The sequence below is a fragment of the Medicago truncatula genome, chromosome 6, assembly GCF_003473485.1.
Source record: "Medicago truncatula cultivar Jemalong A17 chromosome 6, MtrunA17r5.0-ANR, whole genome shotgun sequence".
In the NCBI taxonomy this organism is placed as follows: Eukaryota; Viridiplantae; Streptophyta; class Magnoliopsida; order Fabales; family Fabaceae; genus Medicago; species Medicago truncatula.
In genome coordinates, this window is record NC_053047.1 from 37,699,138 (window position 1) to 37,725,934 (window position 26,797).

Consider the following 26,797-nt stretch of genomic DNA (forward strand, 5'->3'; position numbering starts at 1 on the left):
AAATATTTATTTTGTAATGAAAAGCAGAAGGAAAAAAAAAACGAAATGAAGAGCTGATAAATTCATGATAGTCTTGTGCAAAATTCATTTGATGTTTTGAATCTGGAGACTCCTCTTACAAATCTTTAAAATATCCTATTTAGTGATATTTTAGAAACTTGCATGCCTAAAAATGTGTGTGGTTTGTTTCTTTCTTTTGGGCTCTACCCGACAATACATAAAAATAAAAAAAAAATAAAAAAAACCTAAGAAACAATACAATATTGTTAACAAGAATATATTTTAAAAATTCTAAATAAGATAGTTATTGAATAAAAATACAAAGAGTATTTTTTCCAAATACATGAAATACATAATTTCTTGTAGCAATTTGTTTTTAAACATATTAAACAATTTTCCCATGGAGGAAATAAATCATTTGCTTGTAGTGAGATCTCATCTGCTTATCAAGTTTTTCATATACAATTAAAATTAATAAAAAAGAATATGAATGATGTAGATTTTCACGGGACTCTCTCCAACAAAAAGTCTAGAGAGAGAGAGTTACCATCCGTCCAACAACACTCATGTTTTTAGATACGCTGACAAAATGATAAATACTACATGAAACTCACACACACACATAGAGGAAAGGTCTCGAGTTCAAACTTGAAACACATGATATCTACAGAACAATTTTGATGTTTGTCCGTTAAACTAAGACTTATGAATTCCAATAACATTAAACATATGTTTGCTATCACGGCGTGTCTTCCAGAATTACGTTTACCCATGGTGATTTCCCATAAACTATACTTCAGTATCTTCTACGAATTATGACAGGTCATTGTGATTTTGATATTTCAACTGTGATACGAAACAGACACACTATGACATTTGCAAAACAGAAAATGATAAAAACTTCAAATGAAAAGTTAAAACACCTTTAGTTTAGATTAGTATTGTATAAGAATCATATACCAATTCTTTATCAACAAGTGTATTTTTGCATATCTCTCTCTGACAAGTGTATTTTTGCATATCTCTCTCTCATTTCTAAACCCTAATCAACTCCACTACAATCCACTTTAAAATCCTCAATTTTTCATCTAAATTGCAATCAAATCAAAATTTTCAATTCAAACTCTCGAAACCTTAATTTCTTCCAGATGATCAATTTATCGTAAATTGTCGATTTTGGTAGCTGAATTTAAAAATTGAGAAGATTTCACTAAATGAACATTTGTGACAAAAAATGGAAAAAATTAAATATGTGTAAGAAGTAGCTAATAGATTTTCAAACATGTTAAACAATGTTCCAATAGCGGAATCAAATCATTTGCTTGACATTTATTTGTAGTGAAATCTTATATGCTCATCATTTTTTCGCATGCAGTCAAAATTAATAAAAAAAATGAATGATGTAGATTTTCACGGGACTCTCTCCAACAAAAAAATATCACGACAGAGAGAATCACCATACTTCCAACGACACCCATGTTTTTAGATATGCTAACAAAATAATAAATGCTAAATGAAACTCACACACAAAGGAAAGATCCTGAGTTCAAACTTGAAACACATGATATCTGCACAACTATTTTGACATTTGTTAGTTAAACTAAGACTTATGAATTCCAATAACATTTAACATATACTTGGTATCACGGCACATCTTCCAGAATTACGTTTACCCATGCTGATGTCCCATAAACTATACTTCAGTATCTTCTACAAATCATGGTGGGTCATTGTGATTTTGATATTTCCACTGCGATACCAAACATACACTCTATGACATTTGCAAGATAGAAAATGACAAACTTCAAATTAAAGTTAAAATACCTTTAGGTTAGATTAGTATAGTATTAGAATCATATACCAATTCTTTATCAACAAGTGTATATGTTGCATCTCTCTCTCTCTCTCTCTCTCTCTCTCTCTCTCTCTCAATTAAAAACCCTAATCAACTCCACCACAATCCACTTCCAAATCCTCAATTTTCCATCTGAATTGTAACAAATTCAAAATTCCCAATTCACACTCTCGAAACCCTAATTTCTTTCAGATGACCAATTTATTGTAAATTGTCGATTTTCGCAACTGAAATTGAAAATTCAATAGATTTCACTAAACAAATCTTTGTGACAAAAAATGGCATAATTAAATCTATGTAACAAAGCAACTGATAAATTTTCAAACATGTTAAACAATATTCCAATAGTATAAACAAATAATTTGCTTGACATTTGTCTATAGTGAGATCTCATATGCTCATCATGTTTTTCACATGCAGTCAATTAATCAAAAAGAATTTGAATGATGTAGATTTTCACGGAACTCTCTCTAATGAAAAATATCACGAGAGAGAATCATCTTCCTTTCAACAACACTCATGTTTTATATTATGCTAATGCTAACAAAATGACAAATTCTACATGAAACTCTCTCACACACACACACACATACACAAAGGAGAGGTCCCGAGTTCAAACCTGAAATACATCATATCATCATAATTTTGTTTGCATTTGTCAGTTAAACTAAGAATTATGAATTCCAATGGCACTCAACATATGTTTATATCTTAGTGAGTGTTCCAAAATCACGTTGACCAGTTATGATTTTCCAAAAGCTATACTATATATGATCTGTTCGAATATGCGTCGTCTTAACAAAACATGTATTTGAGGGGTACCCAAGGCAAAACGTCCATGGTTCCAAGAAGCTACTAAAGGAAACTCCTGCATTTATGTGTATTGCCGCCATAATTTTAAGGAAACATGGGTTGCTTGAAGTGTATTCAAACAACACATATGTCATACAAAATCGAAGTGGATCATCGTGATTCTAATACATTCACCGTAATATTAAACATACATTCAATTACGTTTGCAAATCAGAAAAAAATAAATCTAAAACTTCAAATTAAAGTTAAAAATTCTTTAGATTAGATTATTAATATAGTATTAGTATCATAGACCAATTCTTTATCAACAAGTGTAGCCGTTGCATCTCTCTCTCTCTCCTCTTACGCTCCATTTCTCTTTTTCTCTGCATTTTGTGCTTCCAGCGCATTCTCTCTCTCTCTCTCTCTCTCAATTCAAAACCCTAATCAACTCCACTACACCCCCACTCTCAAATCCTCAATTTTTCATCTGAATTTCAATCAAATCAAAATTCCGAATTCACACTCCCGAAACCCTAATTTCTTCAAAATGACCAATTTCTGGTAAATTGTCGATTTTCGTTGCTCAAATTGAAAATTCAATTGATTTCACAAAACCATTCATTGCGACAAAAATGGCAGAATTAGATCCGGCTAAGAAAGTAGCTGATAGGTATCTCAAACGTGAGGTTCTTGGTGAAGGTACCTATGGTGTTGTTTACAAAGCCATTGATACCCAGGTAGATTTTTTTTTTTTGCTTCGGATGTTGAATTTTTTCTTTAAGTAATAGTGAAATTATGGGGAATTTCGGTGTAAAAAGTGATTTTTTTGAATAATTTTTATCTGGTTTGTGAGAATTGGACTTTTAAATGAAATTTGGAAGTTGTTAGTGTAGTTTGAATGTGTTATAGATAGATCATGAAGGAAAATTTGAGGAATTTCAATGAAAAAGTATGATTTTTTGAATAATTTTTCTGGTTTTGAGAATTGGACATTTGAATGAAGTTTGGAAGTTGTAAGGTAAATTTAAGCGTGTTATAGATAGAGTATGAGTAAAATTCCGAGGAATTTCAGTGAAAAAAGTGTTTTTTTAAATAATTTTTTTGTGGGTTGTGAGTTTGGACCTTTGATTTAAATTTGGTAGTTGTTAGGGAAGTTGGAATATGTTATAGATAGATTGTGAGGAATTTCAGTGAAAAAAAAGTTGATTTTTTGAATAATTTTCTTCTGGCTTGTGAGAATTGGACTTTAAATAAAAGTTGGAAATTGTTAGAGAAGTTTGAATATGGTATAGATAATGGGGAATTTCAGTGAAAAATTTATGATTTTTTGATTTTTTTTTCTGTGTTGTGAAAATCGAACTTTTAAAATAAAAATTTGGATGTTGTTAGAGAAGTTTGAGTGTGTTATAGATTGATGGGGTTAAAGGAATCTTGAAATAATAGGAAAATAGATCTTTTTATTGAACTTTGGAGTAATATAACGTGTGTGTGTGTGATATTGCGTTTAGTGTGTCGTAGGAGACTATTCACGAGTATGTCTTTTAAGTTGTTTAAGTTTGATGAAGGGGTTAAAATGGCTCTTAAGATTAAATATTCATGCGTGCATTGCTCTACAATAACCTTGCAATGGTGAATTTTAATTGAAAATTTTGTTTGGAGCGATGAGGGTTACTAGTTGATGTTATGTTGATGTGTGTAAATGGCTTGATGAGCTGGCTTTTTATTCAATAGTGAAAACAGGGAATAGATTCTCTCAAGTGTAATTCTCTCAATTTTTTCTCAATTGTTACATCTCAACCACACATTTAATATCTCTTTTTCTCTCTCATGTTTAATGGTGTAGATGTAACAATTGAGAAAAATGGAGAAAATTTCACTTGAGAGAATCCATTCCCAGTGAAAATGATAGGACATCAATAGTACTATTATTATCATGTGGTCCTTACAAAGATATATTTATTTCATGGACAGACGGGACAGACGGTTGCTATTAAGAAGATTCGAATCGGAAAACAGAAAGAAGGGGTGAATTTTACTGCTCTTAGAGAAATTAAACTGCTTAAAGAGCTCAAAGATCCCAATATAATTGAGTTGATTGATTGCTTCCCACATAAAGGGAATTTGCATCTTGTGTTTGAATTCATGGAGACAGATCTTGAAGCTGTCATAAGAGACCGAAATATTTTCCTTGCACCGGGTGATATAAAATCTTACCTTCAAATGACACTAAAAGGTCTTGCTCATTGTCACAAAAAATGGATATTGCATAGGTGGGTAATGTAAGATTTGGTCATTACAAATTGAAATGTTCTATTAGTTCATAACTGAAAAGTTTTCTTGTGTATTTTCAGGGATATGAAACCAAATAATTTGTTGATCGGACCTAATGGACAACTGAAACTTGCAGATTTTGGTTTAGCGCGTATTTTTGGAAGCCCAGATCGCAGGTTCACTCATCAGGTTTGTTTTTCATATTTAGTATCATGAGAATCCCTTTCAGAATGTGGGAGTAAGCACGTAGACAACTTTGGAATTTGTTAGAAAATCTGTGTTAATTGTGGTAGGCCACCGCTATGTTATATTATTCGACACTTTTTTTGTTTGCATTCATTGCAACGATACAACACCTTTAGTGTGTAGGATTGAAAGGTTGGGTTTAGTCCCACACGGCCTAGAGATATAGCCTTTGTGTAGTGCTTATAAAGGCTTGGACAATCATTACCTTACGAGCTGATTTTGTGGGCTGAGTTAGGGCCAAAACCTAAGATGACATCAGAATTATCCTAGATCTATTAATGGGTCACTCATTTATTCATACACCAGACCCAATAGCCCTTGGCAATTTGGAAAAACCCAAGTCTCACATTAGCTAGAGATAAGACCTAAATTAAACTTGTTAAGTATGGGTAATTCTCACGTTTTGCGCAGATTTTGTAGGGTGGAGTTGATCTCTAAGCCCAAACCTGAAAATGATAATAGAGCTTATCTTAGATCTTATATTGGGTTGCTCGAATTGCTCAGACTCACGGTCCATTAGGTCTGGCCGTGAACAGCAGTATTGGAAACTCTTCCTCATTTGCAGCCACCCCTACTGTGGTCTTTTATTCGGCCACTTTGTCAGCATTTACTGTCTTGGTGCAACAACTTTAGCGTGTTTTGGTTGAAGAGGTGGGTTTAGTCCCACATCTCCTAGAGATATAATCACTGTAGTTTGTAAAACTTATAATTTCACTTAATGAAGCCGGTTTTGTCGGCTGGAAACCTAAAATGCTGTCAGAGCTAGCCTAGATATATTAATGGGCCACTTTTATTATCCACTTACTAGAATCAATAGCTTTGGGTGTAGAGGGGTTGTATTGGTAAAATCCCTCAATGGTGAGAGAATTACTAAGTCTAAACAATCCTCACTTTACAAACCAGTTTTGTGGGGTTGAGTTAGGTCTAACCTGAATTCTAAGATGAACTATTTTCCTTTGATAAAACTCAGCTTTCTTAGTAAACTGTGAATTTTAAAATTAAATTATACCGTTTATCATCCCATTTTCCTCATATTCTTTTACTATCAAATTGGCAAGCCCACGAGATGTCAGCTCGGTGATAAAAACGTGACCCTGTAACCTCAAGTGACGGAGTTCAAATCACATATAGCACAGTTGTAAAAGACTATCACTGCCACCATTACTAATAATAGTTTCCCTTTCCCCATTGTTTTTAAATTAGCAAACTTTTCTAAAAGTTGGAGGATGATTTAAGTGTTTACTCAATGGATTTTATCTTGAATTGTCCACTATTACTTGTTTATGTCCCAAAATCTAATGAGAAGAGGAGATGGAAAAAAAAGGTTGTGGAAATAACCATAGTTTGATGTATTTGAGAAATGTATTAGATTTTGGGGCATGTTTTCTAGAATTGTGATTATCCAGGATAACCATATGAATGTTGTATAAACTGTTGAATAAGTAGCAGCTTACATACAAACTTCTATGGGATAAAAATACTTCTTTTGGAACTCTTGTCTGTCTTTAAATTTTATTGTCTTCTCTACACGTAAGCTTTTGCCTAATATTGAACATTACCCGTTTCTGTTTTATGTTTGTATTATGCATTTTCTCTTGGATGTATTTTCAAATTTGACTCTTATATGTGAATAGGTATTTGCGCGGTGGTATAGAGCACCTGAGCTGTTATTTGGTACCAAGCAGTATGGCCCAGGAGTAGATGTTTGGGCTGCAGCCTGCATATTTGCCGAGCTTCTTCTTCGTCGACCTTTTTTGCAGGTAAACCAAGATCATCATGGTGGTTGGGTTATATATATGGATTATTTATCTGGTAAATCACAAATGGTTGATATTCTAAAAAAGATAGAATTGATGTTTTTTCTTTCGAAAATTCACCATTCACTAGACTTTCAACTATTTAATCAATGTTAGGATGAAAATAACTATTAAATTTTATCATGTTGTTCAAATTGCAGTCTCAAAAAACCATTGTAGTTGTTTTACTGAATTAGGAATTAGGATCAGATCAGGAGCTGATGCTGTGGTGTATATATATTATATAGAAATTATTGACTACTTGCTTCAAAAAAAAAAGAGAAATTATTGACTATTTATTACTTTTGGCTTCCATCTTATTCCTGATCTGATATTTTTCTTTTGCAGTTTTCTTTATAATCTAAGTGTGCAGCGTCATCTATTGCATTGATTGATTTTATTCATTTGTTTGTGTGCTTACGCATCTATCTTTCCTTTGGTTAGTAATTTCATGCATTCGGTTTTATTACTTGGTAGGGATCAAGTGATATCGACCAATTAGGAAAGATTTTTGCTGCATTTGGAACTCCATCTCCTACTCAGTGGCCTGATATGGTATACCTTCCAGATTATGTTGAATATCAATTTGTGCCGGCCCCTCCTCTGCGGTCTTTATTTCCAATGGCAACTGATGATGCTTTAGACTTGTTGTCTAAAATGTTCACATATGACCCAAAAGATAGAATTTCAGTGCAACAAGCATTAGAACACAGGTATTGCCCTTAATAAAGATTCTGTTAAGAAAATAAATTAATTTATTTCCTTTCTGTTTCCCTAATTTAATCTCTCCTCTTCCACTTCAGATACTTCACTTGTCCTCCTCAACCAACAGACCCAGTTAAACTTCCAAGACCTGCCCCTAAGAAGGAAATTAAGCCATCAGATTTGAATCCTCCAGAGGGTCCCACTGTCTTGTCACCTCCAAGAAAGACTAGGAGAGTAATGCCAGGACGTGATGGACTTGAAGGTAATTCTTTGCAAGGAGATAGGGGGGACGATAATCATGGTAACCTCAAACAGACAGCTGGTGATAATACAGGGAAGAATGAGCCTGCACCAATGTCACTAGATTTTTCTGTCTTTGGATTAAAACCTCCAAACAGACCAACAATTAACAGGTAATACAACTTTGATCATCCTGTCATTTCGAAGTGGCATTATAGGTTGTACTCTGTGATTTCATCTGTGTCAAACATGAAAAAAGATAATAATATTCTCTATTGAACTTACATATTGAACCATAGTAAAATGTTATTGACAGAGAAAGATATGGAAGACTTAATACTGTCTGGTTTGTGCATAATAAAATTTCAAGGTTTAGTGTAATTTTTCTTAAATTTAAATGGTGGAGCTGTTTTAAAGCCAACTATACTAGTACTAGGTGTGGTATACCAAAGTGCTTCATTGTACTGCTGGTTGTGGTCTACATCAAACTTCTGAAACCATGTTGGGTATTTTATTCGTAAATAAGATCATTGAGAGCAAAATTATTTTTAGGTGTTGAAATGAATATGCAATTGCTATGTTGAAAGACTTGTGAGAAATCTTACTGAAGATGGATCTATAGAATACAGTTTCATCTTTTATACATTTAATAATGCTGCCCAAGTGTTTGTTATCTATTAATTTCTACATGTAAAGGATCTTTTTTTTTTTTTTTTAATTTTTTTTTTTTTAACTTGTGTTTATTTTGTTTTGCAGCGCTGACAGATCACATTTAAAAAGGAAATTAGATCTAGAATTCCAGTAACCAGAACAAGTATTCTATGACCGCCGCTTAGAACATGGCGTTTGATGTAGCTGATAAAATGCTGTGAATCAGCTTTCATTGTATGTCGCTTTTTTATCTTTGTCGATCTGCTTGAAGCTGCTATGGATGTCTAGATGTTTAAAGGAAGTTGCAGTGCAAACCGATAAACATCTCATCTCAATAGTAGTTCAGAGACCAAAAATAACTATAATAGAAAAAAAGGTTAACGTTAACCAATACTCTCTGGACCCTTTGTTGTCATTTATGTTCTTGTGTACAAAAAAACACAAAAAAAAACTTGTACAAGTCCGCGGAAGAAGGCCTTTGAGTGAGGGCATTTTCTGTAGCCCTTGCTGTATCTGACTCTTGAGAAAGCAATGTTTGTGGAAACCGATTTTTGACATTAATTTTTTATTGATCATAAGATAAATTATTGTTAAACTTTTAGGGATAAAGTATGTATTTTCTTGGGTGCTTCAGACAGGTTGTTTCCTGAACAAAATATCAAGAGGTGTTGGTTGATTGCATGCATTTATGAGTGTGGTTTGCTCCATTTGCTATCTAGATGAATGCTTTGTTGGTTATTGCCAAAAAGTTTTATGAAATAAAAATGTATACTTCATATAAGAATCAGTTGTATCTATCTATGATTGTGCGACTTAAATCATGATCTAGGGTACCTTAATCACTCTAGATTTTGGTTTTAGAAGTAAATGTTTTTCTTAGCTTGCACACTCTTTGACAGGTTTTACAAGACCAATAGAGGTAAATATTTGGCCTAGTTCAAAGTTTACTTGTTATCGTAAATTGCTTTTGTAATTTTGGCCATCTTCATCCTCAAAGTCATAACATATGGTTAGTGAGGGGTTGATATTCTCCTCTTGGATTGCTTTTGTCAACTTATAGTCTTCATAATCATTCACTGACTGCCATCTATAGAGTTGCGATCTTTGACATTCGCCTTCATGAAAACTAGGGGTGGGCATGGTTCAGTTCGGGATGAAAACTGAACTGTTTGTATTTTAGAACTGAACCAAACTGTTCTAGACCGGACCAAATTGTTATTATTGGTACCGTTGAAAAAAATATAAAGTCTTCATTAAGCAATTTTTTTTTTATACTGATTATTCTCGAATTCTTCAATCCTTGGTCAAATGTGATCCTAAGATTCTTCTTTTATACACATAGCTTGTTCAAACACATGCCTCTTTTACATGTTGGCTTAATAGCAGTTTTGGCCCCTTATGTTTTAAGAAGTTGCGATTTTGTCCCCTAACAAAATAAAATACTATACCGCCCCCTAAGTTTGCCCCTTATGCAGTTTTGGCCCCACAAGCCAATTTTGACTAAGTGAATGCATACGTGGACGCCACGTGTGTATTTTTTTTATAATAATTAAAAAAAAAAATTACTCACGTGGTGTCCACGTCAGCCTTGACTCGGTCAAAATTGGTCTGGGAGGCCAAAACTGCAAAATGGGCAATACTTAGGGGCAGTTTTGTATTTTATTTTGTTAGGGGGCCAAAACTGCTATTAAGTTTGAAATGTTTAAATGTCTTTTTCATATGAAGGTATCTTATTTTTGGTGGTGGCCGGGGTTACCTTACATATATTATGCATTATCTTTACCAACTGAACTAAGCTCACGAGGACTCATACAAAGGTATCTAAGTAATCATATCTATTTTTAAATAGACCAATAATTTAATAAACCAGAGAAACGTTAAAAATGACCAATGAAACTAAACATTTTTCTAATATTTAACATGATATTTTAGAGAAGTTAAGTGTATATGATGCCATTTTATTTACGAAGTATATGATATCATATCTCAATTATAGTTTTAATACTACATTTAAATATGTAAAAATAAAAAATGATCTCATATTATTATTATTATTATTCTTTGAATCACCTCTACTTTGTTGGATTAATGCATATCTTAACCAAATACTATATAAGATTTATATAAACAATGGTTAACTTTGTGGACCTAAGTTTATAGGACATCTAGATGTCCTATTGCTCCATACCGATTTGCCATAGACTTATACTCCCACAAGTAATTGACTTCTTAATATTGTGTTTCTTTATAACTATTTAAGAGAGTTATACTCGCACAAAAGTAGGAGACGTCAGATATCATATTGCTCTCAAGGTTAGGATTTACACTCGCACAGATCTCTTAGAACCTAACCATCTTACCAAGAACTAAGAAACTTGTTATGCTAATTGCATATAACATGTTCACAATGTTTTAATGGGGTTTCGAGAACTAAGAAACAGAGAAAGTGATTTTGGTTTTCCCAACTCATTAAGACATGTCTTACTTCATAAGAAAGGAATGATATTTTTTTTCAATTGGAAGCAAAAAACCTTTGGCAGTGTGGGTGAGATAAAAAAAAAGGTGCCGTGGAGGTTGGGATTGAATCAATTGAACATGTTCCATTGTTGTTTCTATGAACGGTCATGTGATCTTTGCGAATGTATGGATAGATGAAGCTTGGAGGTCAATGTTTTCAAGAGGTGGAATAAGAAGTTTTGTATCAGGCCTGCTTGTAGAGGTCTTATTATGTGACAAACTTCTAATTTCTAGGTTTTAGAGGTGTAAGTTTGACTATTTTTTTTTTTTTTTTCGGGGATGTTTTTCATGGTCTGCTCTTGTTTTTTTTGTTGTCTTTGGGAGTTGTCATGTGGTGCGGGAGGTTCTGGCCGTTATGGTTTTTAGTATTTTTGTTTTGTTTGATTAGCAGGATCTTGCTTTGGTTTGTTTAGTCATGATGTAGCAATTTATGTTATTATGCCTTTTAATGGTTTTGGAAAATGTTTGTTAGACAATCAAAAGGTAAATACACCTAGAGAGAGATAGAAATACGAAAGAGTGATGTTATAGGTGGAGAAAGTTAGACTTAAAATAAGGTGTTGAATGAGTGTGGAAAAACTGAGGTGTATACATATCATTGTTGGATGACTTCTAGCTTTATTTTGTGGCTATTGGTTGGTTTTAAAGCCTCACTTGTTTTGTATTCTTTTTGACTTTCATCTTCACTCCTTGTTAAACGGAAACATAAGAACTCTTCTAATAAAATTTACTTCAAATCGACCGATTTTTACTTTTTTTCAACTAATTTTGATTTCAATTTTAAATTCCAAATTAATTTTAATGTATTTTCAACACGTATCATTGACTTTTCTTCATAGAAAATTCTCTCAACAAAGGAAACATCAACATCAGTATCAATCAGATCATTGGAAATACAGTTTTTAAAGATTATCGTATATCTCGATGTTAAAATAGTTGGAAGTTATGTGAAATTAGTTAAGATAGCTGATAGTTAGATTGTTATAGTTAATTAACCATCATAGTTAGTTGTTATGGTTAGTTAACCACTCTAGTCAGGGTTATAGAGAACTATAAATAAGCCACTCCACTGTATCTCAATTTATCTTTTATCAAATGTTTCTATGTGAATCCTTTTCTCAATCAAAGCCTTATGGCTCTTTTGTTTCCAATTCTCTAAATTCTCACTTTCTCAACACTAGGTGCTCCCAAACAACACCAATCCCATGCATACGTGACTTGAGAAAACAATATTAATATTAAAACAATTTGCATTGCAATGTTTGTGGAAATATTAGCATTAACTAATTTATTCATAGTTATTTCTCTCATTGGTGCCATTATGGAGATTCCAATCTTGCTTATGATATATATATATATATATATATATTAAAGTGGTTATAATTGTTTGGGTCAGGTATATAACAAATCAATAAATTTATGTATATGAATAGAAAATATAAAAAAAAGTATCCAAAACACTGATGTTTGCAATATTGGATTGGGAAGAGCACCAGATAGGAGGAGCATTAATTGAAATTTCCATGATTCTAAACTATGACATGGTAGTGATACAATAGAACAACCATTAGAAATTCTAAAGGATAAAGTTGTCTGAAGTTTAGGTACAATATTAAGATCCTCTTCAATGATTAAAAAATAAAATAAAGGTGAGAAAAACACAAGAAAGGGGGTTGAATTGTGTTAACTTTTTCTTTTCTTTTTAACTAAGTTCAAAGTCTGATAAAGTTCAGAGTTTAAAACAATGTTCAGAGTCTTATACAGTGGATATAAAAGAGATAGAGAGGGAGACACAAGCAATAATCTTGGTTCCTTATACAATCCGGAAGTAGTCCAATCCCACTTGCATTTCCAAGGAGATTTTCACTATAATTACACAAAATTACAATTGCTCAACCACACAAGCAAGAGACTTCAAATTAATAGAAACGAGAAGATGGAAGATAGATGAATGACATGAACGGTAAATTGGAGGATCTATGGTAGTTAAATTCCTGACCCTTTTTCTATGGTGTTGTTGTGAGTAACCCTTTTTCTCGTGACAAAGAAGAGAAGTAGAAAGGGGAGATCTAGAATATGAGAAGGAAAGAAGCGATAATCCAGAGGTGAGAGACCACATAAGTAAAGTTTCATTTTGAACCGTTAAGATTGATCCAAGGGTTGTAATTTAACACTCTCATCTCTCATAATAAAAACCCTCTCACTTGAAATGCCCTCTATTTCTCTCTCTCTCTCTCTCTCTCTCTCTCTCTCTCTATATATATATATATATATATATATATATATATATATATATATATATTATATTAACAGTAGTTAAATAAATTAAGCGTACATAAAGTATCAAATTGCTTGCAATGGCCGCGAGTGGTAGAATTGTCGTTTTTTTAGTATCAAATTGCTTGCAATGTTCAATGAATGTAGAAAAAAAAGGGTGTTTAAATAACATCGTTCTTGATTGTTTATTATTTTTTCAACTAATTTTTATTTATATTTTAAAACCCAAACTAATTTTAAAGGTATCTTCAAAACTGCTTTTCACATATCTAAGATTACCAATGAACTTTTTCAAAATCTCATTAAACATTGTGTTTCGAATTTGGTTGGCTATCCTTGCCCTAATAATATAATAACGTTGAAGAGATCGACAAAAGTTTACAATTATTATTTTTCTTTACATTAACAATCATGAAGTTAATAACAAGTCCGACTTCATAAATATTCATGGTCTTCATATTTTTTTTTCTTTGGATTATAAAGTTTGACATGATCTTTAAATATTTGCCAGTGACAATGTTTTTCTTTATATTTACCACACTCATAAGACGAACGAAAAGCAACAAACATTTCTCTCAAGTTTCCATCTTCCATATAGACTTCGCAAACCAATTCTAATGAACCACATAACCTCAAAGGTTCTCCCAATTCATTTTTATACTGTGTTGCTTTCAAACAAAAGAAACAATAACATGTAATACTCTCAAACGTCCCATCAGATATACGATTTTCAAAGGTCATTGTATGATATGTTGCTCCCAAACAATGCCAATCCCCCCATGCGTATGCGACTTGAGAAGATAATATTAATGTTAAAACAATATTCATTGCCATGTATGTGGAAATATTAGTATTAACTTTGTTAATGATTATTTATCTCATTGGTGCCATCATGGAGATTCCAGTCTTACTAATGCATATACAAAATTTGATCTTAAATAGCTAAAATTTATGTGGTTATAATTGTTAACGTAAAAAAAAAAGTGGTTATAATTGTTGCAAAATAATTTTTTTAAGATGGACATTTATATGCTTTATGTTAAACAAATTACGTTAACTAATTCTTTATATAACTTATCTATGTGACTACGGTTGTTATGGATAGGAGGGAGAATAGGTTGGAAGAGTTAGGTTTTTCAAAACTTAAAGTCTGGTCTGTCAAAATATTAATTAAGGTCTAAATTTGGCATCTAGTATGTCGTATGTTTATTTTTCAAAGAAATGTTTATTTGCAGATCTAACTATGTCCTAAAAAATCTTATACGCCCTATTAAAATGTTTAAATGTCTTTTTCATATGAAGGTATCTTTTTTTCTTGTGGTGGCTGAGGTTTGAATCCCAAACCTTGCATATATTATACATTGTCCTTACCAATTGAGGTAAACTCACGATGACTCATATGAAGGTATCTAAGTAATCATATCTATTTAAATAGAACAATAATTTAATAAACCAGAGAAACGTAAAAAATGACTAATGCAACTAAACCTTTTTATAATATTTAACATGATATTTTATAGAAGTTAACTGTACCATATTTCAATTATAGTTTATAATACTACATTTAAATATGTAAAAAAAATATGATCACATATATTATTATTATTATTATCATTATTATTATTATTATTATTATTATTATTATTATTATTATTTGAATCACCTCTACTTTGTTGGTATGCATATCTTAACCAAATACTATCTAAGATTTATATAAACAATGGTTAACCTTGTGGGCCTAAGTTTCTAGGACATCCAGATGTCGTATTGCTCCATATCGATTTGCCATAGACTTATACTCCCACAAGTAATTGACTTCGTAATATTGTGTTTCTCTATAACTATTTAATAGAGCTATACTCGCACAAAAGTAGGAGACATCAAATATCATATTGCTCTCAAGGTTAGGACTTACGCTCGCACAAATCTCTTAGAATCACACCCTCATACCTAAGAACTAAGAAACTTGTTATGATAATTGCATATAACATGTTCACAATGTTTTAAGGGAGTTTCGAGAACTAAGAATTAGAGAAAGAGATTTTGGGTTTTCCAACTCATTAAGACACGTCTTACTTCATAAGCAAGGAATGATAATTTTTTCAATTGGAAGGAAAAAAAAAACCTTTGGAAGTGTGGGTGAGATAAAAAAAGGTGTCGTGGAAGTTGGGAATGAATCAATTGAACATGTCCTATTGTTTGTTTCTATGAACGGTCATGTGATCTTTGCGAATGTATGGAGAGATGAGGCTTGGAGGTCATTGTTTTCAAGAGGTTGAATAAGTTTTGTATTATGCCTGCTTGTAGAGGTCTTGTTGTGTGACAAGCTTCTATTGTATAATTTTTAGAGGTGTAAGTTTGGCAAGTTTTTTTTCTTTATTTTTTTGCCGGGGGTGTTTTTTCATGGTATGCTTGGTTTACTCTTGTTTTTTTTTTTTTTTTTTTTTTTGTATTTGGGAGTTGTTGTGTGGTGCGGGAGGTTATGGCCGTTATGGTTTTCTTATTATTTTTGTTTTGTATGATTAGCAGGATTTTGCTTTGGTTTGTTTAGTCCTGAAGTAGCAGTTTATGTTTTTCTCCCTTTTAATGGTTTTGGAAAATGTCTGTTAGACAATCAAAAAGGTGCATACACCTAGAGAGAGATAGAAATACGAAAGAGTGATGTTATAGGAGGAGAAAGTTAGACTTAAAATAAGGTGTTGAATGAGTGTGGAAAAAACCGAGGTGTATACATATCATTGTTGGATGATTTCTAGCTTTATTTTGTGGCTAGAGGTTGGTTTTGTATCCTCACTTGTCTTGTATTCTTTTTGACCTTCATCTTCACTCCTTGTTAAACGGAAACAGAAGAAATCTTCTAATAAAATTTACTTCAAATTGACCGACTTTTATTTTTTTCAACTAATTTTGATTTCAATTTTAAAGTCCAAATTAATTTTAAGGTATTTTCAACATGTAGCATTGACTTTTCTACATAGAAAATTCTCTCAACAAGGAAACACCAACATCAGTATCTCGGTGTTAAAATAGTTGGAAGTTATGTGGAGTTAGTTAACGTAGCTGTTAGTTAGATTGTTATAGTTAGTATCACAGTTAGGTGGTGATGGTTAGTTAACCACTCTAGTTAGGGTTATAGAGAACTATAAAGAAGCCACTCCACAATATCTCAATTTATCTTTATCAAATGTTTCTATGTGAATTCTTTCTCGATCAAAGCCTTATGGTTCTTTTGTTTCCAATTCTCTAAATTCTCAATTTCTCAACACTTGGTGCTCCTAAACAACACCGATCCCATGCATATGTGATTTGAGAAAATAATATTAATATTAAAACAAGGGTCTAATAATAGCAAGTATTTATTGAGAAAAATTAATTCACATAAAATATTTAACTTTTGAAAAATAAATTAACACAATATGTTTAGTACATTAACCCCTAAGGGCACAAGTTAGCATTCCCTTTAAAACAATTTGCGGAAATATTATCATTAACTAATTTATTCATAGTTATTTCTCTCATTGGTGCCATTATGGAGATTCCAATCTTGCTTATGAATATATATATATTTATATATATATTTTAAAGTGGTTATAATTGTTAACGTAAAAAAGTGCTTATAATTGTTGGAAAAAACTTTTAAGATGGACTTATACGCTCTCTGTTAAACAAAATACATTTGTTGTACCAGAAGTGAGAATACGTTGGTTAGGTTTTTCAAGACCAAGTTTGGTCTGTCAAAATATTAATTAAGGTCTAAGTTTGGCTCGTTCATAAGAAATTCAAATATATCAATCGTCTGGCCTAAGCTAATCTTCTGGATAATTTGCTCGGATGCCAGTCTAAGCCAATTCCGCGGATACAACAATCCTCTGAATGGATCGAATTGAAGATCAAGTCGTAAAGCTTTGATGACATGATTCTCTGAAAATCTCTTCATCAAAAAGAGATCATGTTTAAAGAAACGAAGACAACCAGAAAATAGTGCAACCTATCCAACTTCTCTCTGCTGAACAATAGTATTCTCTCAAGTAAAAAAGAGAAACTATTCAAACCGTTCAAGTGTCTTGTATTGTCATTCACTCATTCTTCCGAACCAACGTGACTAGACTTCTTTTTGAATATTTATGAATGATTCATCTTGAAATGATTCCTGATAGCCTTAGGCAAAATTCTTTTGATGTTTTGACTTCGGAGACTTCTCTTATAAATCTTCAGAATATTCTATTTGATATCAAGTATTTCAAGGTATTGTTTAAAAATTCCAAAAATGATAATTGTTGAATAAAAATACAAGAGTATTACCAAATACATGAAACACACAATCTCTCGCAGCAAATTATTTTTAAACTTGTGAATCAATGTTTCTAATAGCGGAAACAAATACTTTTCTTTAGTAAGATCTCATCAGCTTATTATTATGTTTTCTGCAGGCAGACAAAATTAATCAAAAAGGATTTGAAAGATGTAGATTTTTATGAGACTCTTTCCAGCGAAAATCTCACGAGATAGAATCACCATTCTTCCAACAAAACTCATTTTTCAGGTATGCTGACAAAATGATAAATACTTCATGAAACTCACACACACAAAGGAAAAGTTCCGAGTTCATTCTTGAAGAACCATGAATATTGACTAAACAAATATTTGTCGGTTAAATTAAGACTTCTATGAATTTCAATAGCAGTCAACAAATATTTGTATCATGGTGAGTGTTCCAAAATCACGTTGATCAATCGTGATTTTCCAAAAGTTATACTATGTATGGTCTTTTGGATATGTGTTGTGTACACAAAAGGTAAGTTTGGGTGGTATCCGAGGCAAAACTTATGTGGTTTCAAGAAGCTACTAAAGGATGCTTCTACGTTAATATGTGTTGCTGCCGTGATTTCAGAGAAACGTGAGTTGCTAGAAGCTTATCCAAACAACACGTAGCTTATCAAAAATCATAGTGGATCATCCTGATTCTCGGATAACATCCGTGATACCAACCATACAGTCAATAACGTTTGCAAATTAGAAAAAGAAAAATCTAAAAGTTCAAATTAAAGTTAAATACCTTTAATGTGGAAATTTTGAGGAATTTTAGTGAAAAAAAAGAATTACTTTTTTGAATAATTTTTTATGGGTTGTGAGAATTTTAGTGAAAAAGTAGATATTAATACTCTCTCTTGAGCTTACATATTGAACCATAGTAAAATGTTGGTAAGTATGGAACACTTAATTAATACTGTATGGTTTGGTGCATTTTTAATTCATAACCAAATGGAATTTCAAGGTTGAATGTAATATTTTTGAAATTTAAATGGTGGCGCTGTGTTAAAAGTTATAAGATCAATAAAGGCAAAAATTTGTCCTAATTCAAAAGATAACATAGTTTCTTCACCAAGTTTTGTATTGGTAGATTATATTCTAAGGAATAGTTATGGTTTTGCAGCAAGTACATGATGCTCAAATTTTGTTCCCTCATAAAAATTTCTAAAAATAAAATTTCTAAAAGAAGTTCTTCAACTATTGAGCAGTGGAAGTACATTAGCTTGGACTCCGTTTCCTTGCACTCTTATTGCTGCCTTGTTTGCCTAAGCAATGAAGAAATATTGTTAAGAGCCATATAGTTGATAATATTTTTTTTTGTCAAATGCATCTAAAGGTCCTTTAAGTTTTTCGTTTTTCCCAAAGTGGTCTTTTAAGTTTCAAAAGTCCCAAACAAGTTCTTTAAGTTTCAACAGTCCCAAACAAGTCCTTTTAAATTTTGAATCGTTTCAAACAAGTCCTTTTAGAGGATGATGATGATGATTCAGATGATAGCAACAAAGAACATTATCCACCATTTACCATGCCTAAAAAGATGACTAATTTTAAGTGGGTGTTAGAAGCCAGATTTGGTACCAAAGATGAGTTCAAGGAAGCAATTACCAACTATGCTATCTACAATAGGACTTGTTTGAAACGATTCAAAAACTAAAAGGACTTGTTTGGGACTTTTGAAACTTAAATGACCACTTTGGGAAAAACGAAAAACTTAAAGGACCTTTAGATACATTTGACCTATTTTTTTTTATTTTTTAATATAGGTGAGTAAATATTCATTTTAATCTTTAAATGTGTGAGTTGTTATTACCATAGTGTCCGAATCTATGAAAATTACAAAAATATACTTGAAGGTGTTTTTTAAGTCAGATTGTCTATCATATGTATCTTTCGTTAATTAGTTTGGTCTTCAAATATGTCTTCCTTTAGTCAGTTTGGTATACGAACTTTTTAACAAAAGACACATTTTGATACATTCAAAATACTATGACACAACCTAACATATTTAATAATCAAAATAGTAGCTTTAGCAAAATAGAGTAACTTACTTCTTTCTCCCAATTGGTACGCCAAATGACAATAAGAAAACACACCACTTGCACAATAAGTGCTGTCACAAGACCTAAAAAGAGCCCCTATATTTTTGAAGAACCAAGTTAATCTAAAATTTATTAGAGCTTCAAATTAAGAACTTAGTTTACTACTCAACAACATAGGAACTTGATTAAAAGATGGTTAAATCTTACTTGTCCCTTCATGTGGAAGATAAAAGCCAAGACAGCAGAAAAAGGAATTCCCACAAGATAAAATGATCCTAGATTAACAAATGCACCAAGTTTCTGCCAACCACATCCTCTTGCAATACCTATACACAATCAAATAATCAAACTATATATCTAAACATAAATAATTTCATGCCAAATTGCAACACTAGGGTTGAGCTATTTTTACCTTGAAGTGTTGTTTGAAATGAATCTACAAAGATGGCAATTGCAAGAACTGGTGTCATGGAAGTCACATATGAAACTACTTCATATACATTGCTAAAAGCCTTGGCCCAAACTTTCCATAGTGACATAATGAAAGCAAACTCTAAAATTCCACAGGCAAAGGCCATGAATAAGGCGACTAACATAGCTAAACTTGCAGCATTTGGACTTCCTGCTCCTAATTCATTTGAAATTCTTGTACTATTTTGTGGAAACATGAAACAAAGCTTATTATACTCAATAATAACAACATATAGTAAACCAAATATATGTTACATCAATATCATAAGTAAACAAAATAAATGTTACATCAATATCATTTTTAGTGATAGCACATTTCTTGGGTATCTTTTAGGATCATAATATAGTATTATTAATCATGTTTAGCATGAAAGACTAACCTTCCTGCAACACTAACTCCGAATGGCACCATCCAGAATGTACCCAATATATTAATACTATGGAAGAAAAAGTACTTGGGTCAGGTATATAACAAAGCAATAAATTGATGTATCTGAATAGAAAAGAAAAGAAAATGTATCCAAAACATGCATTAGCATAATCATGAGACCATGACTTGATAGAAACTAACCATATAGAAAGCACTGATGTTTGCAATTTTGGATTGGGAAGAGCACCAGAAAGAAGCACCATTAGTTCAAATGTCCATGATTCTAAACTGTAACATTAAAAAACAATTAGAAATTGTAAAGGATATTGTCTGAAGTTTAAGTACATTAGAATTCTCTTCAATGAAAAAAATTTAATAATCTTATTTATAGTTACTAAACCAAAAAAAAATAATAATGTGCATCTTTAAAGGACTAAGATAAGATTACTCTACTACTAAGATTTAAGTACTTATTTATTCTTCTATATCCTATCAAATTCAATTTTGGTTTTGAATAAATTACATACCAAACCATGACTGCTGAAGGAAAAGCAAGTTTGAGAAATTGAGGGATGTTGTGCAAGGATTCCATTGATAAACCAACCCAAGTCCTTTTACATGAAGAGGAGAACTTGATGTAAAGTAGCAATAGTATCACATTAAACCAATTTGATATGCAAAGTGCAATAGCAGCTCCTTTGATACCAAACCCTAAATTTATAACCAATGTCCAACATAGAAGGACATGTACTAAGGTAGTGATTCCATTAGCCAACACCATGGGAAAAACTATGTTTTGAGTTTGCAAGAATTTAACAATGCACCTAAGAAGGCCATTGGCAGCAAGGCTAGGAATTGAGTAACGAGCAAATAATTGAGCTTGTGCTGCAATAGTTTGGTCTTGATGTAAAATCACCAAAATAGGTTCTAAGTATGCCCATATAATTGACAAGGGTATACTAACAAGGGTGGTAACCAACATGGCTCTTTGTGTGTATATGCCAACCATATGATATTGCTTTGCTCCATATGCTTGACCACAAAATGTGTCTAGTGCACTTGACACACCCATCTAAATAAATATAAAATAAGTTAATAACTATAGTATGATTATTAGTAAAAGAAAAATAATAGCATGATACAAATTAGTGGCAGAGCTAGTATAAATTCTAAGGTTAATAGGTCTTTATCCCCTGTAATATAGGTTATTTTCGGTTTTCCTCACTGTAATTTTTTATTTATTTACCCCCTTTAAAAAAAATCTGTTTTGATTTACTCCCCTAATAGGCCAAACAAAAACCAATTTTATTTTTTTTCAAGAAAATTTTCGTTTTTGTTTGGCCTATTAGAGGGGTAAATCAAAACAATTTTTTTAAAAGAGTCGAATTCAACATTAATTGAGTTTGCATAAAACTTATTAGGATGTACGTAAGATGTCAGGTCAGGCCTAAGAGTTTGATCTTATAACTTCAACATATCATTAGTACCATATTATTAATTTTTAATAAATAAAAACTTCAACAGATTTGTAACTTGTAAAATGCTGATTAGTACCATATTATTAATTTTTAACAAATAATAACTTCCCCATTCCACTATTTTTTAAACGATTAAATAATTAAATTATTTGCAAGAAACTCATCATCTAATCATTAGTTTTGATCGAGTCTTGTCTTGACAACTTTATTTGCTATCAAAGATCTATCAATAGGTGTTTAAAGAGACTAAAAGTTTCAAGAAAAGATGAAAAAGATATGTAAATCGAAAGATAATTTTGACTTTCCCATTTCTGCTAATTTTTGGCACATAGTTCTTACAAAAATATAAAATTTTTGATTCAAGGTACCGTCCCAAATAAAGAGTAAGCACCTTTTTATTAACAAAAAAAAATAAAAAATAGAGCAACCACATTTTCATGTGATTATTCTCTTTGAATTGGATCTATAATAAATAAATAAAATAGCATATATATTTACTATTTGACTCTTAAAAAAAAATAAAAAAATTCGTTCAAGTATTTTTTTGGAAGTATAATAAAAATGTTTTTTAGTTATATGTGTTTTTTGTTAAAAAATAAAAGATTTAAAAGAAGTTTTTCAGTAAAAAATAAAAAGGCCCAAACCCAAATTGAAACCTTAATCAATCACTAAATTCTTGTTTTGTGTGTGCTGCTACCTGTCAGCTCCAATCAGCTGCTGCGGCTACTGTTTTCAATAAAGCAGCTGCTGCAACTGTTTTCATTGCTTCATCTTCTTATTCTTCTCTCTTCATTATTCTATCTCTCCATTTATTCACTCGTTCTTCTTCTCAACAATAAAGTAGTTATGTTTTCTCCGTTCAAATGTTTATTTTTTTTGAAACCCTAGATGCTAGTTTTTAAACAAAGATTAATATCGATATGAATCGTAGAACTGTTAGGCACATAATTGTTGTATGCAATGAACATATCCATGATATTTTCATATATTCCCTCAAAAACATCACTAAAAAGAATTGGAAAGTAAAATTAAGAATACTTACCATTACATTGAAACCAATGACGTTGAGAATTGAAATAGCCAAAGAAGCACCAGCAAGAAGCAAATCTTGATTCAAATGTCCTACAAACATGAGAGTTATAATTTGTAGATTTTGAAAGATACAAACAATTACCATTGGCACTGCCAACCATAGCTGCTTCTTTGCTTCTTCAATAATCTCCTTTCTCTCTATTTTCATTGTGCTTTCTCTCCCTTTGCAAGTTTTGAAAGCTTACCCACACAAATATGAGTGTGTTTTTGAGAGAGAAGAAAAATCAGGTTATAACTAGTGCACAAGTTATGTAGTGAAAGATGATTGCATACAAGCAAAGGCCTAAAGAATTTTTTTTGTTGAAGATATATAGAAAATATTGACTCTAGAAAAAATTAAAACAAATCATGGTAATTAATTATTGATATTTTCTAAATGTGATGCTATTTACCACGACATGCAATTTCACCTGAATCACGACAAACCTTTGCAACTATAATAAATATCACGTTTTTGACCAAAAAATTGTGACGTAGCGTTATTCTCATTTTTTTTAAAGTGTTCGTGTAAAAGGTAATTCTCATTTTATAATTAAATTCAAATATAAAAAATGTCATTAAAAAAGAAGGTGTGATTAGGAAAACCATCAATGTTTTGAATATATACCATCAGCGAAGCTAGCAATAATTCTATGAGGTGGCCACATATAAAGAATTTTTTTTTTTGAACTAAACTAACCCAGTAGGCAACAAAAATTCACAATAACTATTACTTATATAAAATGTTCTTCATAAAATATACACTTGATTCAACAAGAACGGAGTATACAAAAAAATGCGGCAATGAACTATTTTGTACCAAAAAAGCCACAATAGAATAGCGGATTGTACCAAAAAAGCTACAACAAAAGAAATTAATAGTAGCTATTTATGAAAATTGAACTCGTCGGCCCTTCAAAGACTCAAATTCATCCATAATTGCATCTGAGCTAAATTGACTTGCAATGTTCTTTTCAACGTAGATAACCAAGCTGTTTGAAAGAAAATCATCACTCATTTTGTTTCTTTGTTTTGTCTTGAGCTTTTTCATTGCTGAGAAAAGCTCTCTTTGTCGTTGCTGTCGAGACTAGGAGTGTCAAAACAAGACGAATCAATCTATCAATAAAATGATAGCGCTTTGATTTCTCAGATTCTACTAATTTTTTGCACAACTGAGAGTTTTGTTATATTTTGAAAAGTCTGAGGTATATCAACAATGTAATGACGGGGGGGTGTATTGGATTAGGATTTTAAAAGACTATTTTAATAAAAAAAGCCTTTAAGATTTTAAAAGACTGTGTGAGATTGTATTGATTCTGTGAGATTTTAAAAGACTTTTTATGTAAAAGACTTTATACACTCAAGATTTTAAAGGATTTATCACACTGACTTTTAAGGATTTCAAAGGATTTTATGTGATTTTAAAATTTCAAAGGATTCAATGAATTTTAGAGGAAAAAGAACAAACTTACAAGCGTGGATGATAAAAATAATGAACAAATAAATTCTAGTGTTTGAATAAAGAAAAATAAAACCAATAAAAAATTCTTTTACTATTGATTTTCAAATTTTAAGAATTTTATGGATTTTATAAGATTTTAAGGGACTAAAAAACACTCTAACACATTATTCTCGGTACACATTTTTTATTTGTTAAAAATGTTATTCCCACAAAATTCAATTGTACATATTTAAAATTATGCTAGCACTTACAAATCTTTAAAAAAAAAAAATTATGTCAGCCATTACAAATCGGTCGAGTTACACGAGTTTACCGAGTGTTAACTCAGTCAAACTCGTTAAACCTTCCAATTTTATCAGAAACTGATTTTACCTTAGAGTTAACACGATTTTTGTACCTAAAAACATAAACTCGGTAATCTCGGAGAGTTAACACTCGATTTGCGGATCATTGATTACGACATACTCTCTATTATAATATTCTCAATACAATTTTTTATTTTTTTTATGAGATAGAGAGAGGGGGGATGAGAGAGAGAGAGAGAGAGAGAAAGAGAGAGAATGGAGAGATTGAGAAACGAAGAGAGAAATGATAGAATAGGGAGGGGGAGGGAGGGAGGGAGGGAGAAAGGAGAAGAAAGAGATAGTAATTTTTAAAAGAAAAACAATCTCAAGAAATCTCATCTTTTCATGAAAGACTTTGTTGTTAAAATTACACTACAAAATCCCACAAAATCCAATTTATTAAACAATCCTTCGAAATTTGAATGATTTTGAATACCACAAGACTTTTTTTAAGTGATGAAAAGTCTTGATTGAATACCTCAAGACTTTTTTAAAATGACAAAGAGTCTTGATTGAATACCACAAGACTTTTTTTAAGTTGCAAAAAATCTTTTAAAATCTCATAGAATCCTAATCCAATACATCCCCCTAAGATGAAGTCTTTCTTGCTCAGTGAAATCATTAATAGTAAGTCTTTGCTAACCTATAAATATAATTAATGCAACATATTAGTAAATACAATGAACTCTCTGTAGACAATGAAGTTAAGACAATAAAAACTACATGCTAACCTGCAAATATTATCAATATATGTTGAATTCTTGTAATTGTTGCTAGGATCCAAAGCTGTACTTAAACGTAGAAGTTCCACAGTTTGTTCATTAAATCTCAAATTTAATTCCTTCATCTGAGAATCTATCACAACCAAGAAAATATCAATCCTATAGTGATGCACCATAGTTACATTTGTTTGACGGGATCGACCTCTTCCCAAGACATATTGTGCACTCATGTCAGGAATCTCTATCTCATGTTTTAGACAAAACAATTTCACATTTTCTAACAAATCAGACCATCCATCATTTCTTAGTTGTTGAAGAAGTACTTTTGAAGTAGAAACAAGATGCATTGCATTTAAAATGTCTTGAGAGCGTGATTGCAATGCTTGACAAAGAATATTAGTGATTCCCATGATCTTAAACATCAAGTGTAGTATGAAAATAAATTCAAATGATGATAGCATTTTACTAGCAGCAGAAGCATCACCTCTTTATTTGAGAATAAGTAGCCCGTTCATCAATAACATTATCAATAACAGTGCAGACTGCATCATACATTTTCATTAAGCTACAAATGGATTGAAAATGAGAGCTCCATCGAGTATCTCCACCTCTCCGGATTGCACCCACTTGATTTGCACCTTTACCCGTTTGAAGTTCATCATTAGCAATCATATTTGTGATGTTAATTTCTTGAGCGGCTTGCAATTGATCATGCCTTTTAGAAGAAGCAGTAACAATATTTACAACAAGTGTGAGTTGCGTAAACAATTCATGAATATGAACTACTTCTCTTGATGCTGCAACCAATGCCAATTGCAATCTGTGAGCATAACAATGCACATAATAAGCATAAGGACAATCTCTAAGAATCAAAGCTTGCTAGCCATTCCATTCACCGCGCATATTACTAGCACCATCATATCCTTGACCTCGGATATTTTCAACTTCAAGGTTGAAACGAGAAAGAACAGATACCAATTCATTTTTCAAGGTCATTGCACTAGTATCATTAACATGGACAACATCAAAGAATCGTTCTTGAACTAAACCATCACCATCTACAAACCTCAAGATGACCGCCATTTGCTCCTTTTTTGACTCATCTTGAGCTTCATCAATAAGGATACAAAATTTTGCATTTCCTATCTCCTTCCTAATTGAGTTTCTCACCATGTTGGC

General features: G+C 31.7%; 5 protein-coding genes across 5 annotated transcripts; 1 reads left to right on the forward strand and 4 right to left on the reverse strand.

The window, feature by feature from the left end:
* The first annotated feature begins 2,980 nt into the window (after positions 1-2,980).
* On the forward strand, positions 2,981-9,244 carry LOC25496775 (cyclin-dependent kinase D-3). The gene is made up of 7 exons (XM_013597477.3): positions 2,981-3,387; positions 4,622-4,920; positions 5,002-5,110; positions 6,802-6,927; positions 7,441-7,676; positions 7,767-8,081; positions 8,665-9,244. The coding sequence occupies exons 1-7, from the start codon at positions 3,283-3,285 to the stop codon at positions 8,711-8,713; spliced, it is 1,239 nt and encodes a 412-aa protein (XP_013452931.1). The 5' UTR covers positions 2,981-3,282; the 3' UTR covers positions 8,714-9,244.
* A 9,613-nt stretch (positions 9,245-18,857) lies between these two features.
* LOC112422858 (protein DETOXIFICATION 15-like) lies at positions 18,858-20,280 on the reverse strand. The gene is made up of 4 exons (XM_024786579.2): positions 20,113-20,280; positions 19,908-20,026; positions 19,710-19,796; positions 18,858-18,929 (listed from the first exon to the last, which is right to left on the reverse strand). The coding sequence occupies exons 1-4, from the start codon at positions 20,276-20,278 to the stop codon at positions 18,858-18,860; spliced, it is 444 nt and encodes a 147-aa protein (XP_024642347.2). The 5' UTR covers positions 20,279-20,280.
* A 243-nt stretch (positions 20,281-20,523) lies between these two features.
* Positions 20,524-23,259, reverse strand: LOC25496777 (protein DETOXIFICATION 16). Its single transcript, XM_024786580.1, has 4 exons — positions 23,062-23,259; positions 21,069-21,613; positions 20,743-20,829; positions 20,524-20,608 (listed from the first exon to the last, which is right to left on the reverse strand). The coding sequence occupies exons 1-4, from the start codon at positions 23,257-23,259 to the stop codon at positions 20,524-20,526; spliced, it is 915 nt and encodes a 304-aa protein (XP_024642348.1).
* Positions 23,260-25,517: 2,258 nt separating this feature from the next.
* Positions 25,518-26,028, reverse strand: LOC112422859 (uncharacterized). Its single transcript, XM_024786581.1, has 2 exons — positions 25,628-26,028; positions 25,518-25,539 (listed from the first exon to the last, which is right to left on the reverse strand). The coding sequence occupies exons 1-2, from the start codon at positions 26,026-26,028 to the stop codon at positions 25,518-25,520; spliced, it is 423 nt and encodes a 140-aa protein (XP_024642349.1).
* A 70-nt stretch (positions 26,029-26,098) lies between these two features.
* On the reverse strand, positions 26,099-26,791 carry LOC112422860 (uncharacterized). Its single transcript, XM_024786582.2, has 2 exons — positions 26,515-26,791; positions 26,099-26,415 (listed from the first exon to the last, which is right to left on the reverse strand). The coding sequence occupies exons 1-2, from the start codon at positions 26,789-26,791 to the stop codon at positions 26,099-26,101; spliced, it is 594 nt and encodes a 197-aa protein (XP_024642350.2).
* Positions 26,792-26,797: the final 6 nt, after the last annotated feature.

Coding starts and splice junctions, on each gene's coding strand:
- LOC25496775 (XM_013597477.3), top strand. CDS start 3,283: ATGGCAGAATTAGATCCGGCTAAGAAAGTAGCTGATAGGTATCTCAAA. Junction 5,111..6,801: donor ATCGCAGGTTCACTCATCAG/GTTTGTTTTTCA, acceptor ATATGTGAATAG/GTATTTGCGCGGTGGTATAG. Junction 6,928..7,440: donor TTCGTCGACCTTTTTTGCAG/GTAAACCAAGAT, acceptor ATTACTTGGTAG/GGATCAAGTGATATCGACCA.
- LOC112422858 (XM_024786579.2), bottom strand. CDS start 20,278: ATGGCCTTTGCCTGTGGAATTTTAGAGTTTGCTTTCATTATGTCACTA. Junction 19,797..19,907: donor TCTTCCACATGAAGGGACAA/GTAAGATTTAAC, acceptor TCAAAAATATAG/GGGCTCTTTTTAGGTCTTGT. Junction 18,930..19,709: donor GTACCAATTGGGAGAAAGAA/GTAAGTTACTCT, acceptor TTCATTGCTTAG/GCAAACAAGGCAGCAATAAG.
- LOC25496777 (XM_024786580.1), bottom strand. CDS start 23,259: ATGAAAATAGAGAGAAAGGAGATTATTGAAGAAGCAAAGAAGCAGCTA. Junction 21,614..23,061: donor TCATTGGTTTCAATGTAATG/GTAAGTATTCTT, acceptor ATATTTATTTAG/ATGGGTGTGTCAAGTGCACT. Junction 20,830..21,068: donor CCTTCAGCAGTCATGGTTTG/GTATGTAATTTA, acceptor TTAATGTTACAG/TTTAGAATCATGGACATTTG.
- LOC112422859 (XM_024786581.1), bottom strand. CDS start 26,028: ATGGGAATCACTAATATTCTTTGTCAAGCATTGCAATCACGCTCTCAA. Junction 25,540..25,627: donor TATATTGATAATATTTGCAG/GTTAGCATGTAG, acceptor TTATATTTATAG/GTTAGCAAAGACTTACTATT.
- LOC112422860 (XM_024786582.2), bottom strand. CDS start 26,791: ATGGTGAGAAACTCAATTAGGAAGGAGATAGGAAATGCAAAATTTTGT. Junction 26,416..26,514: donor TGGTGCTAGTAATATGCGCG/GTGAATGGAATG, acceptor CATTGGTTGCAG/CATCAAGAGAAGTAGTTCAT.